The sequence below is a fragment of the Sorex araneus genome, chromosome 6 (assembly GCF_027595985.1).
Source record: "Sorex araneus isolate mSorAra2 chromosome 6, mSorAra2.pri, whole genome shotgun sequence".
Taxonomy (NCBI): domain Eukaryota; kingdom Metazoa; phylum Chordata; class Mammalia; order Eulipotyphla; family Soricidae; genus Sorex; species Sorex araneus.
In genome coordinates, this window is record NC_073307.1 from 90,631,030 (window position 1) to 90,645,930 (window position 14,901).

Consider the following 14,901-nt stretch of genomic DNA (forward strand, 5'->3'; position numbering starts at 1 on the left):
GAGCCTGACAAGCTACCCGTGGCATATTCGATATGCCCCAAACAGTAACAATAACGGGCGTCACTCCCCTGACCCTGAAGGAGCCCCCAATGCAGTAGCATTGGGAAGGACGAGTAAGGAGAGGCTGCTGAAATCTCAGGCTCTGCGTGTTCCTGGGCGAGCAGACGCCATTGGGCTACACTTGCACCCAACAGGGACGAATGGAGATGTTATTGGCACCCTGCTCAAGCAAATCGATGAACAACAGGATGACAATGATACAGTGATTTTTTTTTTTTTTTGCTTTTTGGCTTTTGGGGGTCACACCTGATAATGCACAGTGGTTACTCCCGACTTTGCACTCAGGAATTACTCCTTGCAGTGTTTAGGGGACCCTATGGAATGCTGGGAAGCGAACTTGGGTTGGCTGCATGCAAGGCAAACGCCCTCCCCGCTGTGCTATATCTCCAGTCCCTAAATGTAGTCTTGAACCAGTGTCATTCGGGTGGGTCTGGATGGACATTTCGACCCCAATAAGGGAGAGTCTCAGGGTCCTGCTGTGACCCTCTTCCCCCTTTCCCCTGGGAACATGGAAAACTTTTTTCTCCGTGAGCTCAGAGGGAAGCAGAAGGCAGCAACAGAGATTGGACTGGGTGAGAAATTTGTTCTTCTGTTCAGGAAAGGAAACAAGAGCCCGGTGGACTATCCCGGGATGGATGCAGGCGTGTCCGTGAAAGAAATGAGGAAGTGTGTTCACCCTTCTGTCGGATAAAAAAACTAGGGAGAAGAGGCGGGAGGGAGTTTAGACTTAGAAGTCTGAGAGTGGCTGGGAAAAGAAAAAGAAAGAGAGTGTCTGACTGCCAAATTTCTCTCTTATGACATCTGTCTAACTTAGAGATGGATTTTTTTTTTTATAAAATAATGGCATTTTCGGGAAGACATTTGGGAGAGGGGTTTTGAAATAACAGCCCGAGATTCACGCTGACCTGTCTTTCTCTCAAGAATCCATGCCAGACTTAAATACACTCCCGCCCTCGCCTCATCATTCCCTGCTAGGTACTTTCACCTCCCAGGGGGCTGTGACAAGAGACGCAATAAAAGCTAAGAAGAAACTAGCCCCCGTAGAAGGAAGAGCTGGTAAAGCCCAACTTATATATCCCCGTGAAATGAAACAGCCATCACGGTCATGAAAACAAAAGCTCCAAGAACCTTTCAAACACTCTATAATCAATAACCTTCTCTACCAGCTCTCAGGCTTCCGCAACCATCAAGAGTTATTTGATAAGCGGAGAAAACCGATAAAAGCGTTGTCTCTCCCCCGTGACAGTTAGCCTCACACGAAACGCCACCTTTGATATCGATCGCTTATCAAGCACCCTAACTTGTTGTTGCTGTTGTTTTCAATTTCCATCATAACAGGATAAGTTTGGGATGAGTTAGGGGTGTATAATTTCCATCATAACAGGATATAACTAGAAGGTATACCCTCTGTGATGAGCGAGGGGTGTATTTCAGTGATTAAGTTGAACTTTCAGTGTTTGGCCCTAAATTAGAAGCAGGGACACAAATTAGGGGGAAGCTGGAACCGAGAAGAACGGATCAATGGCCTAAAGCATGTTCCTGGAAAGGTCAAGGAATTCTAATAATTTTGTTAATGAGTAATCAATTCATGAATCGTTAATCCCCCCCTCCCTTTTCCCCTCCACTAACAGTAACCTGACGGCTTTCTGAGGCGATGCAAACCAATTCTTGTTTTACTAGAACATGTTTCAAATGGCGGTAGAGTTGATACCAACTCAACTTGCGACTTCCTACCCATTTCATCACTGCGACCGCCAGAATGATCTCACATGGAAAACGAAGGCACGTCACTATTGGCGGCAATTCACACACTTTGAAAGCATCCAGAAAAAAAAAGGAAGTAATAAAGCAGGCTACAAGTACCTTTGAACTTGTGGAACACAGCCCAGAGCTCGGCGATGTCAGTGGCGAAGGTGATATCCGTGTCCAGCACGATGACTCGCTCCAGGTCAGCCGGGAGAGTCTTGGTCAGGACGAGCTTCATCAGACCGTAAATCCCAGAATAATGTTTGTTGGGGATCCAGGAAACTTCAGACTAGAGAGGGAGACAAAGAAAAGGGCGGGGTGGAAGTCATCATGCTAAGGGTTTTTTTTTTTTTTTGCATGACCATTGCAAATAATGCCATGAAACATTAGGGAAATATATATATATATATTATTATATATATTATATATGGGCTGGAGCGATAGCACAGTGGTTGAGCATTCGCCTTTCATGCGGCCGACCTATGTTCGATTCCTCCGCCCCTCTCAGAGAGCCCAGCAAGCTACCGAGAGTATGGAGCCCTCACGGCAGAGCCTGGCAAGCTACTCATGCGTATTGGATATGCCAAAAACAGTAACAATAAGTCTCTCAATGAGAGATGTTACTGGTGCCCGCTTGAACAAATCGATGAGCAGCGGGATGACAGTGACAGTTATATTATATATAAACATATCTATAATAAGGGCTGGTTGTTGTTGAATAAACAGGCGTAAACTATTTTTCCTGAAAGATTTGTTAATGAAATTTACAGTTTTTATGTTAAGTCTTTTGGGGAAGAAAACAACTCAATCTAAAGAGGAGAAAAATAATGTCTATGAAGCAGTTAATGCAGGCAAGATATTTTGTTGTTGTTGTTGCTGTTTGGGGGTCTCCCAGTGATGCTCAGGGGTTTCTCCTGGCTCTGTGCTTAGGAATCACTCCTGGCAGTGCTTGGGGGACCATATGGGATGCTGCAGATTGAACTCTGGTTGGCCATGTGCAAGGCAAGCGCCTTATCCTCTGTACTATCTCTCTCATCCCAGTGCTCAGATTTTGTTATAAAGAAATTACACACTCGTTGGAGTAACCAAACAAAACATATATATGTTCACACACATGCCCACAATAGTTCCTAATTGTTTCTAGGCAGGTATATATCTCTAAGTCGTACTGTTTCCAAGTCATTAAGACTACACTTAGTGGTTTTACTAAAACTTCTCTCTCTCTCTCTCTCTCTCTCTCTCTCTCTCTCTCTCTCTCTCTCTCTCCCTCTCCCTCAGTCTCTTTCTCATATACATATATATTATAAGAGCAAAACTGACACCTGGCAGAAATCAGCAAAATCAACTAGGTCTCAGGCTCCGTTCCTGGAACTGAAACACTCTGAGTTTCCCAGCAATGAGGCCAACCTGAACCCACCCGGGAAAGCTCCTGGGCCCAGCAAGTGGGCTCAATCCCTCAATCCATCACTCTGCCCCCAGTCAAAAAGCCCCAGAAACTGTCCTTTGTTAACCCGAAAAGAATGAGTAGCTTATGTAACATGGACTGTTACTGGAAACTGTTGTTTTACTGACCGCTGTTACCCTAGACACTTGCCGAAACACCTTTGTTCGGTAGCTAGGTAAGGTTTTTTTCTGAAACGGTAAGGCGTGTACTGCTTATGTCATCAAATCCTAGATAAACCACTTGCTGCCTGAAGTTGGGGTCACTACCAAGAGACCACTCTGTGGGGTGAGACAGTTGACCCCAGTATACGGGAATAAAACTCCTACTGCTTTTGCATTATTGTGTTCGTGTCTCTGTCTGTCTTATCGCTTGGGAACCATAGTCCTGGGCTTAAACTATATATATATATATATATATATATATATATATATATGTGTGTGTGTGTGTGTGTGTGTGTGTGTATTTTTATCTCATCCACATGGCAGAGCCTGGCAAGCTCCCCGTGGCGTACTCAATATGCCAAAACCAGTAACAACAAGTCTCAAAATGGAGACGTCACTGGTGCCTGCTCAAGCAAATCGATGAGCAACGGGATGACAGTGACAGTGACAGTGATGTAGTACTTGGGAGGTCCAGGGGATGGTATTATGGTTCAATGTCAGGGTCCGAGGACGTGGTGCTGCTTGGGCCCGCAGTGCCAAAAGTGACCAATATTTTTTTGATTTTTTTTTTTTTTTTTGCTTTTTGGGTCACACCCGGCGATGCACAGGGGTTACTCCTGGCTCTGCACTCAGGAATTACTCCTGGCGGTGCTCAGGGGACCATATGGGATGCTGGGAATCGAACCCGGGTTGACCGCGTGAAAGGCAAACGCCCTACCCGCTGTGCTATCGCTCCAGCCCCAAAAGTGACCAATATTGCCCTGTGGCACACACAACAGTGTTCAGGGACTTCTAGTGTTGTACCTGAGAAAGCTTGAGGGTCCGTGTGATCTGGGGATTGAAGCTGGGTTGGCCAGTTGCATGTAAAGTGTGCATCTTAAACGCTATATTATCTATCTCTCCGGTCTCTCAAAAAAAAAATCTTGAATGTTTTTTGTTTAACAGCCACTATATATAGTTGAACAACATAGAAACACAAGCAACCACATTTATAGAGAAAAAAGAGAAACGGCAGCATAGCAACAAGTTATTAATAGGGATTAGTTCTTTGATGATGGGCGTCTTCTTCCATAGAAAGAAATAGAGATGTAGACAGATAGACACATATGTAGATTAACAGAGCCACAGATGCATATATAATGCAGAGACACAGATCATAGCGAGATCTTTCAGACTCGTTCTATCTTAGGTTTCACTTTGGTCTATTTGCAAAGGCCATTTTATTTATTTATTTTTTAATTTTTTTCTCTTTAAGATCATGATTTGATTTCATTTGCACATATATCCAGAACTATAATGGCCAGATTATATAATTGATCTATTTTTAATAGTTTCAAGGTTTCCCCATACTCTTCTAAAACAATAAACAAATTTATAGCCCCACCAATAGTGCATGAAGACTTCTTCACATTCTTTAAAATTTTTTTCTATTTTAATGAATCACTGTGAGATACAGTTACAGACTTATAAACTTGCGTGATTATGTTTCACTCATACAATGTTCGAGTACCCATCCCTCCACCAGTGCCCACTCTCCACCACCAATGTTCTCAGTATCCCTCCACCACCCCCACCCCTTCCCACCCCTGCCTCTGTGGCAGGCACATTCCCTCTTTCTCTCCCTCTCCTTTTAGGTGTTATGGTTTGTAATACAGGTACTAAGCAGCCATTATGTTTGGTCCATAATCTACTTTCAGCACATATCTCCCATCCCAAGAGAGTTCTCCAGGTTACTGAGCCCGCTTGAGAAATCGATGATTAACGGGATTTCGTGATCATGAACATGGAAAGTATCATGCTAAGTGAAATGAGTCAGAAAGAGAGGGACAGACATAGAAAGATTACGCTCATCTGTGGGATATAAAATAACAGAATGGGAGACTAACACCCAAGAATAGTAGCAATAAGTACCAGGAGGTTGGCTCCACGGCTTGGAAGCTGGTTTCACATGCTGGGGGAAAAGGCAGCTCAGATAGAGAAGGGACCACCAAGTAAAGTGTGGTTGGAGGACCCGCTCGGGATGGGAGATGTGTGCTGAAAGTAGACTATAGATTGAACAGGATGGCCACTCAATACCTCTATTGCAAACCACAACACCCAAAAGGAGAGAGAGAACAAAAGGGAATGAGGCGGGGTTGTGGAGGGATGGGTACTTGAGCATTGTATGACTGGAACACAAGCACAAAAATATGTAAATCTGTAACTGTACTCTTACGGTGATTCATGAATAAAAAGATCATAAATTTTAAAAAAGATTAAAAAAAAGAATTCACGTGGTTAGCAACCCAAAGACCCTCAATTTATGTCCCCACACTTTTTTCTCAAAGCACCCCAATTTTAACTTCCCAGTACTCAGGCATCCAAGCTTCTGGGGAGCAATATTCAAGAGTCAATCTCTGAGACTAGGAGTAGTAACCCTGGGGTGCCAGGGAGAGCATGTCTGCAGTCAAGAGACCACATTGCGACCCTGGACAAGCCTGATCAGCCTTTCTAAGCTTCCCCCATTTATAAAAGGGAGTTAGTTCCAGTCCTTGCTCTTCCTTCATGACACAGGATGTGGGTGGAAAGAGACAGCACCCCCAAACTGGGTAATGGAGCAAAACGTGAATGATAAAAGTTATTTATCAAGGGGAAGGCAGAATTTAGAGTTGTTGTAAAAACAAACTAACAACCAAACAAAAAAAACCCCTGCAACCTGGAGGGAGCAGAAAGGAGGGGAACCTGGTTACCAGCCAAGGCTGAAGTGTCAGTGTGGAACACAGAAGGGTCAGCATACAAGCCCATAGGAGAGAACAGGGAGGGAGTCCACCTCTTTTAACTCCCGATCACTGGACAAAGAGAGGAAGTAGCCTGGTACTCAGACTCATGGGCAGAGTGAGGTGTCTTCCTTAGAGACAGAATGTTAGGTAAAAAAAAAACTAACGGTCAGCTGGGCCATTGCCTTAAACAAGAAAATGGCAAGATCAAAGCCCAGTGCTTTATACACAAGAGATGCAAAGCACCTATCTATGCCATAGCTAGGAAGATGGAAGAGAGCTTGCTGGATGATTGACAGATAGAAGGGTGGAGGACAGACAGAGAGGACAGCTGATGGATGAGTGATGGGTGGGTGTGTGGCTGAATGGGTGTGCATGTATGCATATATGGGTGACGGATGGAGAGGATGCATGTGTGGATGGATGGATAGACTAATGGATGGATGGAGGATGGATGGATGATGAGTGATGGGTGATGGATGGAAAACAGATGAATGGATGGATATATGGATGGGTGGATTGGATGTATGAGTGATGAGTGGGTGTATGGCTTAATGGGTGCATGTATCATGTATGTATATATGAATGATGGAGAGAATGCGTGTGCAAGTGGATGGATGGATAGATTAATGGATGGACAGAGGGTGAAGAATGGGTAGAGAGGATAAAAGATGAGTGGTGTATATGTGAGTGTGCAGATGGATGGATGAATGGATGAAGGATGGAGGAGGGAAGAACGCTGACTGGTGGGTGAACGTGTGTATGTGTGGATAAATGGAGGATGGATGGAAACTAGATGAATGGATGGATGGGTGGATGGATGTCTGAGGGATGGGTGGGTGTGTGGATGAAGGGGTGTATGCATATATGGATGGTGAATGGAGAGAATGCCTGTGCGGGTGGATGGATGGATGGATTAATGGATGGACAGAGGGTGAAGAATGGGTAGCGAGGATAAAAGGTGAGTGACTGGGGTATATGTGAGTATGCAGATGGATGGATGGATAGATGAAGGATGGAGGATGGATTAACGGATGGGTGAATGTGTGGATGGGTGGATAAATGGAGGATGGATGGAAACTAGATGACTGGATGGATAGATATATGTATGTATGTATGTATGTATGTATGTATGTATGAGTGACGGGTCGGTGTGTGAATGAATGGGTGTGTGTATGTATATGTCACTGCCACTGTCATCCCGTTGCTCATCTATTTGTTCGAGCGGGTACCAATAATGTCTCTCATTGTGAGATTTATTGTTACTGTTTTTGGCATATCCAATGCGACACGGGTAGCTTGCCAGGCTCTGCCGTGTGTGTACGTCTATATGGATGGTGAATGGAGAGAATGCGTGTGTGGGTGGGTGGATGGATGGATTAACGGATGGACAGAGGATGAAGAATGGGTAGCGAGGATAAAAGGGGACTGGTGTACATGTGAGTGTGCAGATGGATGGATGGATAGATGAAAGGATGGAGGACGGATGGATGATGAGTGATGGGTAAATGTATCAGTGCGGAGATGAGTGGATGATGGACATGTGGAGGGCAAAGGAAGGCAAGTGGTTAGGCTCTAACTGCAATAAGCAAGAGGCCAGAGCTGTCACTGAAATTTGCCAGGGGAAGGTCTGCACTCGTTCCCCCAAAGAATTATTCCCCACATTCTCCTTCTCCCGGAGTTCGCTTTCCGGCTAGCCAGCCATCACTTGAAGACCCGAGGCCAGAGGACTCGGTGTAGTTCCCCCACCGGTGAGCGTTCTAAAACTCTCCCTTCTGAAGGCCCTGGCCTTTGGCACTCAGCGCCACTTCTTCTCTCCCCAGGGACTCCGCTGCAACGGAAGCTTGGCAATCATCGGTCCGTGCCGCAGCGTCGTGCGATTTAATCAGACCTTTGATTAACTTATTCATCTATTTTGGTCACCATCAAAGCAGGAGAGCCTTGGTGGAGACGGAACAGCAGAGTGTTGGGTTAAGCCGTCTAATTAGATTGCCCTGACTCTCGGCTTTATTTTTAACACGCGTGTGAGGCCCTCGGATGCATTTCAAAACAGTAGGGCTACAGGAATAAATTAATCTCAACATGAGTCTAGGCCTGCATGTCGCCCCGAGTCCCCAACTTAATACATAATCAATTAAGTCGGAGTGTTCAATTAGAGGTAAAGGAAGCATTCGAATGAGTTTGTGTTCAGCCAGAAAAATCCCAGGGAAGGAGAGAAAACAAAGGCATCTTCTTTGAGGGGGAAGAACAAGTGGTAAGCCAAGAATAAATTTATTAGAAAGGGTTCTCCTAGAAACAGAATAATAGTGGGGGCCAGAGAGAGAGAGTACAGCGGGAGGGCGCTTGCCTTGAAGGTGGCCAACCTGGGTTCGATCCCTGGCATCCCATCTGATTCTCTGAGTACTGCCAGGAATAATTTGAGTACAGAGCTAGGAGTAAGACCTGAGTATCACCAAATGTGGCCCCCAAACCAAAAAAAAAAGTGTACAGTCATTGAAATGGTGTCATTGAAATGGCACTTCGAAATCTCCACCAGAAGTCACCACCTTTGGGTGCTCCAGCCCCACCCCCTATGGGTCCTACTGAATAAGGCCCTTTTAGCAACTTCTGCTCTCGCCCCACAAGCTTTTCCCTTCCTCTGGGCCAGCCTGTGTCTGATATTCCAAGTCTCTCTCATTCTTCGCAGTTGGGTACATCATTTTTACAGTGATGATCAACAGTGATGACTCAGAAAAGGTCTGATGAGCGTGCAAGACTACGGGATGAGCTGTGCCTGGGGTTCAAATCCTCCCCCTGAAGTTTCCCCCCAAACAGACGCAGAAGCACTCATCATGGCTCAAGTCCCGGGTCAGGCTCACCCAACAGGAAGTGGCTTGCAGAGCAGCAAAGCCTGGTGCCCAGATCATAACCCGTGTGACCTCAGCTGGCTTCACCTCTCTGTGCCGACGAGGGCCGGGGGAATCCTCTGTGATGTCGCTGGAGGTACTTGAGCTGGGCAAGGCAGCTGACCTGTGAGAACCCCGCTGCTCTACTCCCAGGCGACGTCTGTCAGCGTTGATGGGAGCACAGGAGATTCAGAAAGTGGGGTCCTTGGGAGAATAGGCCATCACGGCATCTCTGCTCATAAAGGGAAGTCCAGAGTGGAATTGGTTTTCCCAGGGGAAGCAAGTTCCCCATCTCCTGGCATCTTAATATAAATCAATCAATCAATCAATCAGTCAGTCATCCCATTGCTCATCGATTTGTTCAAGCGGGCACCAGTAACATCTCTCATTGAGAGACTTATTGTTACTGTTTTTGGCATATCCAATATCCAAAACGCAGGGCTGGAGCGATACCACAGCGGTTGGGCGTTCACCTTTCACGCGGCCAACCTGAGTTCAATTCCTCCGCCCCTCTCAGAGAGCCTGGCAAGCTATTGAGAGTATCGAGCCCGCGCGGCAGAGCCTGGCAAGCTTAATATAAAGGAGTTACAAAATCCTACATTGCAATCTTCTCTCCTGGTGCTGGGGAGAGGTTTCAGAGAGTTGGGATGCAAAGGTGGTATGTGGAAGCCAGGGATTTGACCCCCGGCACCACATAGTCCCCTGAGCACTGTTCTGGAGTAGCCTCTGAGCACTGGTAGATGCAGATACCTCCGTGTTGGATACTGACCCTAAGTGTTTTAGGCTTCATCAGTGAATTGCCCCTTTCCTCCCCCTGGAGAAGCTTACAGTGCTCTACGAGCACCCCTAATCCCCTGAGTTTATTTTTAAATTTTCCTCTGTGCTTTATCTCTCATTGTTACATTCCCCACATTCCCCCAAGTCAGTCTTGGTTACTTATAAGTCAAAACTTCTGGTGCTTCTGGACTTTGTATTTGTCGTGAATTACCTGCTTTCCTATTTTCCCTAGAGCCTTTTCCTATTTTATCATAGAGGAACGTTCTTTGCTGAAGCACAGAAAGACCGTTCATGCTGTGCTCCTAATATATGTGGGAGTGACTGACTCTGAAATATCTCTACTCCTGGGCATCATAATTACTTGACTCGGGCTTTGGTTGCTGTAGTTCCTAACAGCCCACAAAGGGAGGTCCCGCCGTGGGTCTGGGATGGCCCCGGGGCCAGCGGCAAAGCTACCCTGGCATCGAAATGGGACAGTCTAGAAAGCATGAAAGCATGGCCTTAATGCCATCTGTTATGACTTAAGAGACGGGACCCCCCCAAGGGGAAAGACAAGCTGAACTGGCCTGAGGACTTAGTCTGGGATTTACGGTAAAAGCCTTGCTTGTTCCTCATAGCCCGGAGAACAAAGTTTTGGAATCTCTCTCTCTTCCTTGTTTATCCAAATAACTGCAAGTATTAATAAGAAGTAAACGTGACTGTTTAATACACACAACTAGAGGGAAGAGAAAAGCAATCTAGATGCCCTGGGAGACAGAGCGTCTCCTTGAGTGAATCCCCCCAAGAGAAAATTGCCTCCACTGAAACGCTTTCCCTCTGTGAATGATCAGTCACACCTACAAGCAGGCCGGTACCTTGAACCCCCTCAGATGTGCTATAAGTACACCAGCAGCTCTGCACCAAACGGGCCATCTTGCCCATCTATTCGAGAGTCTCTTTGTTCCTCTACAGGGAAGCCTGGGGGTGTGGCTCTCAGCCTCGGAAGGCATCGTGCACCCACACTTTAGTTTTTTTTTGTTGTTGTTTGTTTTCTTAAATTTTATTGAATCACCGTGAGATATAGTTACAAGCTTTCACGTTTGGGTTACAATCTCACAATGATCAAACACCCATCCCTTCACCAGTGCACATTCCCCACCACCAATATCCCGGGTATACCCCCCCTTTCCCACCCTCCCCTGCCTCCATGGCAGACAATATTCCCCATACTCTCTCTCTACTTTTGGCCATTATGGCTTGCAACACAGACACTGAGAGGTCATCATGTTTGGTCCATTATCTACTTTCGGCATGCATCTCCCATCCCGACTGATTCCTCCAGCCATCATTTTCTTAGTGATCCCTTCTCTGTTCCATCTGCCTTCTCCCCTCCGCTCATGAAGCAGGCTTCCAGCTATGGGGCAATCCTCCTGGCCCTTGTATCTACCGTCTTTGGCACCCACACTTCGAACTCGCACCCCTGTCCCATCCCAACAGCCTCTCCTGCCAGGTCTTCCCGTTGCACAGTCATCCTTGGTGTTCAAAAGAGGAAACGTGGATGCGAGGACTCGTTGACCTGACCCTCAGGACAGTCTCTGCACCACTCAGGGCGGCATCCTTGTCACCACCACCACCACTGGGCAATGAACTTTCCAGTCTGGCCACCCAGCTAGGGAGGTCAACTCCTGGGGCCCAGGAAGATCAGCACCTCCTCCGAGGCCTGTTCCGGAAACGGGGTCACGCAGACCCACCCCCACATCTGCTACCGAGACGGTAACACCTGGCCGAGCAACAGAGCATCTCCATCATTAGGAACTGCCTCGGGGCTCCGGTAATTAAAAAGATAATAAAAAATGAAGGCCAGATTTCTTCGGCTGGACACAACGTGGTCCTTTGCAGAGGTGGTGGATAATTCTCAGCAGCCCGTTTTAAAATTGAATGAGCAAAAAAAAAAAATGCAATTGTGATCCAGAATGTGACCGAAGACACTCATTTAAAAGACGAGCAAAGACCATGTCAAGTTTCATGGGGTTTGGGGTAAAATGGTGGTAGTGGGGGGGGGGGGGTCTCTCAAGGGGGACATTCGACTTTCCAAGGTTGCTAGTTCCTTGGCGAAGGACCCCCACAGGAAGTTCTAGCAAACGTTTTGTTGCACAAAATTATGCAAGGGCTTCTAGGGCTCCTTTGGGGGGAGGTGGTCCAGAGAAAAGCCGTTTCAGCAGTCTGGTCTAGAGAGAAGATAGGCTTCTGCCTCGCAGGCAGCTGGCCCAGGTTTGATGCACTTGGCACTGCGTCGCCTTTGGTCCCCTGAGCACCACCAGGAGAGACTGGCAAGCACTGAGCATTGCTGGGTGTGGCCTCAAATCCCCTCCTCCCCCCAGCCTGACCAAGTTGGCTATGTGAGCACTGAAGGTCACCTGGCGTCAGTGCTTGAAGTACTGTCTCCACGGCGTCTCCTGCCTCCGAAAGCAAAGGGGAGGCCAAGAGCCCGGGTTTCCCAGAGAGTGTCGCCATATCTGCTGAGGAGAGCGGTGCTGAGATGTCCAGGAACAGAGTTAGCATGTCACCTGGGTCAATGCAATCGTGTTGACAGGGCGGCAGGCGCTGTGGTAAGATCTACTTATTCCTGACCCTAGTTAAAAGCCCTTGGCACATCCTAAGGTCATGTATCAACATCGCTGGTACCACCACCACCACCACCATCACCACGACCACCACCATCACCACGACCACCACCACCCTCATCATCATCATCATCATCATCATCATCATCATCATCATCATCATCATCATCATATCATCATTATCACCAACATCATCATCATCATCACATCATCATCATCATCATCATCATCATTATCATCATCATCATCATCATCATCATCATCATCATCATCATCATCATCATTGTGCATGATGTACAATGTTGACCCATTCACCATTTTTCTTTATTTCACTGGTGCAGCACAGCTGGAGTTGTTCAGGGCTCACTCCTGGCTCTGAGCTCAGGGATCACCCCTAACCGGGCTTGGAGACCATCTGGGGATGCCAGGAATTGAACCCGGGACAGCCACAGGCAAGCCTCGCCTACTGTGCTCTCCCACCGTTCTCATTTCGATAGCAGTCTCCCACACAGTGCTCCGGGGCCATCCCCCATCATCCTCAGCCCAGCAGCCTAAGCCGGACAAGTCTGAGGCCTGGGCGAGGTGGTTCAGGAGGACCCTTGGGCTACCCCCAGAAGCGAGAGGGGGTGCAAACAGTGCCAGGGCTTAAGCTCGGTGCCCCACACCTGGAAGCCATATGACCCACCGGCCCCCACCTGGGGATCATGAAGTTTGAGACATAAGGATGGCGTCTTGGGTCTCACCCCTGCTTTCACTGGACTGTGACGTGATATGAACCTTCATCTCTACTCGCACTCCCCACCCTTGACCTCTGCACGCGTGTCCCTCACTCCCGAGTCTGTAGGGTCTTCCCCCAGCCCCTGTCTCCATCCAGGCATATCTTTGTCCACCAGGGAGCTGGTGGCAGCGCGGTACAAAGGCCTTGGCGTGGGGGGTTCCTTATGTCTACATCTCTCTGGCTCTTTGCTTTCTCATTCCGTAAGGTGGGGATAACCTCCCTCCCTGGGGATTAATTGCATTTGCAGTTTTGGTATTTGCAGTTTTCTACCACCGCCTTCCTGGAGATATCTATATTGATCAAGACAGATTCTTTACCCATCGCAACACTTATCTGGGGATTATAAATCATTGTGACCCACTGGAAATTTTAAACTTTTGTTGTTGGTGGGTATTTTTTCCCCCTTGTTTTATCTTATGGTGCTGGAGATTGATAGATCCATAGATCTTCTGCATGGACGGCATGGACTTGACCATTGAACACTATTCCTGACTTAAAAAAAAAAAGTTGTTCTTATTTATTTGGTTTTGGAGCCACATCAAGTAGTACTGAGGACTCACTCCTGGCTCTGAGCTCAGGGATCACTCCTGGTCATGCTCAGAGAACCACGTGTGGTGCTGAGGAGGGAGTCAGGGGCGACAGTATACAAGACAAGTGCCTTACTCACTTCTGCTATTTCTCTAGCCCCACCTTTTATTTGGGGGGGGTGGAAAGGGGCACACCGGGTGATGCTCAGTGGTTACTCCTGACTCTGCACTCAGGAATCACTCCTGGCAGTGCTCAGGGGACTATCTAGGATGCCGGGGATTGAATCCGGGTCGGTCGCATACAAGGCCAATGCCCTGCCCGCTGTGCTATTTCTCCAGCCCCTCCAGCCTCACTTTTTAATGATTTTAAAAAGAAATTATCCTTGTGGCAGAAAGTCTGAAAAATCATTTGCCCCGTAGGCTGCTTCTGAGTTGGCGACCAACCTGCATGTCCAGGAGACATGTCCAAATCCTAAAGACACGAGGCGAAGGGAGCAGGGTCGGGAGCAGAAGCTGAGGTCGAGATACTGAGCCGAATATCTGTCACCAACACACACTGCATGGTCCAATGGCCAGTCACTGTCTGCTCTCTTTGGGGGAGTGATTAAACTTCCACACTTGTATCACTTGTATCATTTGTCTTCCCGTTGATCTTCGATTTGCTCGAGCAGGCGCCAGTAACGTCTCCATTTGTCCCTGTTGCGTGCTAGAGTAGCCCAATGATATCTTCTCGATCCAGGAATAGGAAGCGCCTCAAATTGTTCATTCAGGGTTTTGACGAAGAATTCTGACCATCTCGTTGGTGGGCGGCCACGCGGTCTTTTGATGTCCCGTGGAATCCAGTAGGTAACAGCTCTAGTCCAGTGGTTGTCTCTAAATTGCATTACATGTCCAGCCCATCTGATTTTTGATGTCTTGGCAAACGAGACAGCGTCCTTCATTCTTGACCGTTGACGGAAGGCGGAGCTCCAGATTCCTTCTCTCACCTGACTGAGACGTGATACTCCTAGCATAGCCCTTTCGATTCCTCTTTGGGAAACCCGAATAGCATTCTCATCCTGCTTGCATAGGGCCCAGATCTCTGAGGTGTACGTTAGTGCAGGAAGAATGGTGGAATCGAAACGATGTGCCTGGAGTCAGAGGTCCTCCGTCCTCTTAATTACT

The 14,901-nt window shown here is 47.4% G+C and overlaps 1 protein-coding gene across 1 annotated transcript in view; it reads right to left on the reverse strand.

The window, feature by feature from the left end:
• LARGE1 (LARGE xylosyl- and glucuronyltransferase 1) overlaps nt 1–14,901 on the reverse strand; it is a 531,600-nt gene that overhangs the window by 210,699 nt on the left and 306,000 nt on the right. Inside the window, exon 6 of the mRNA XM_055141751.1 lies at nt 1,924–2,095. Coding sequence (XP_054997726.1) covers nt 1,924–2,095 — 172 coding nt within the window. The remainder of the gene's footprint in view (nt 1–1,923; nt 2,096–14,901) is intronic.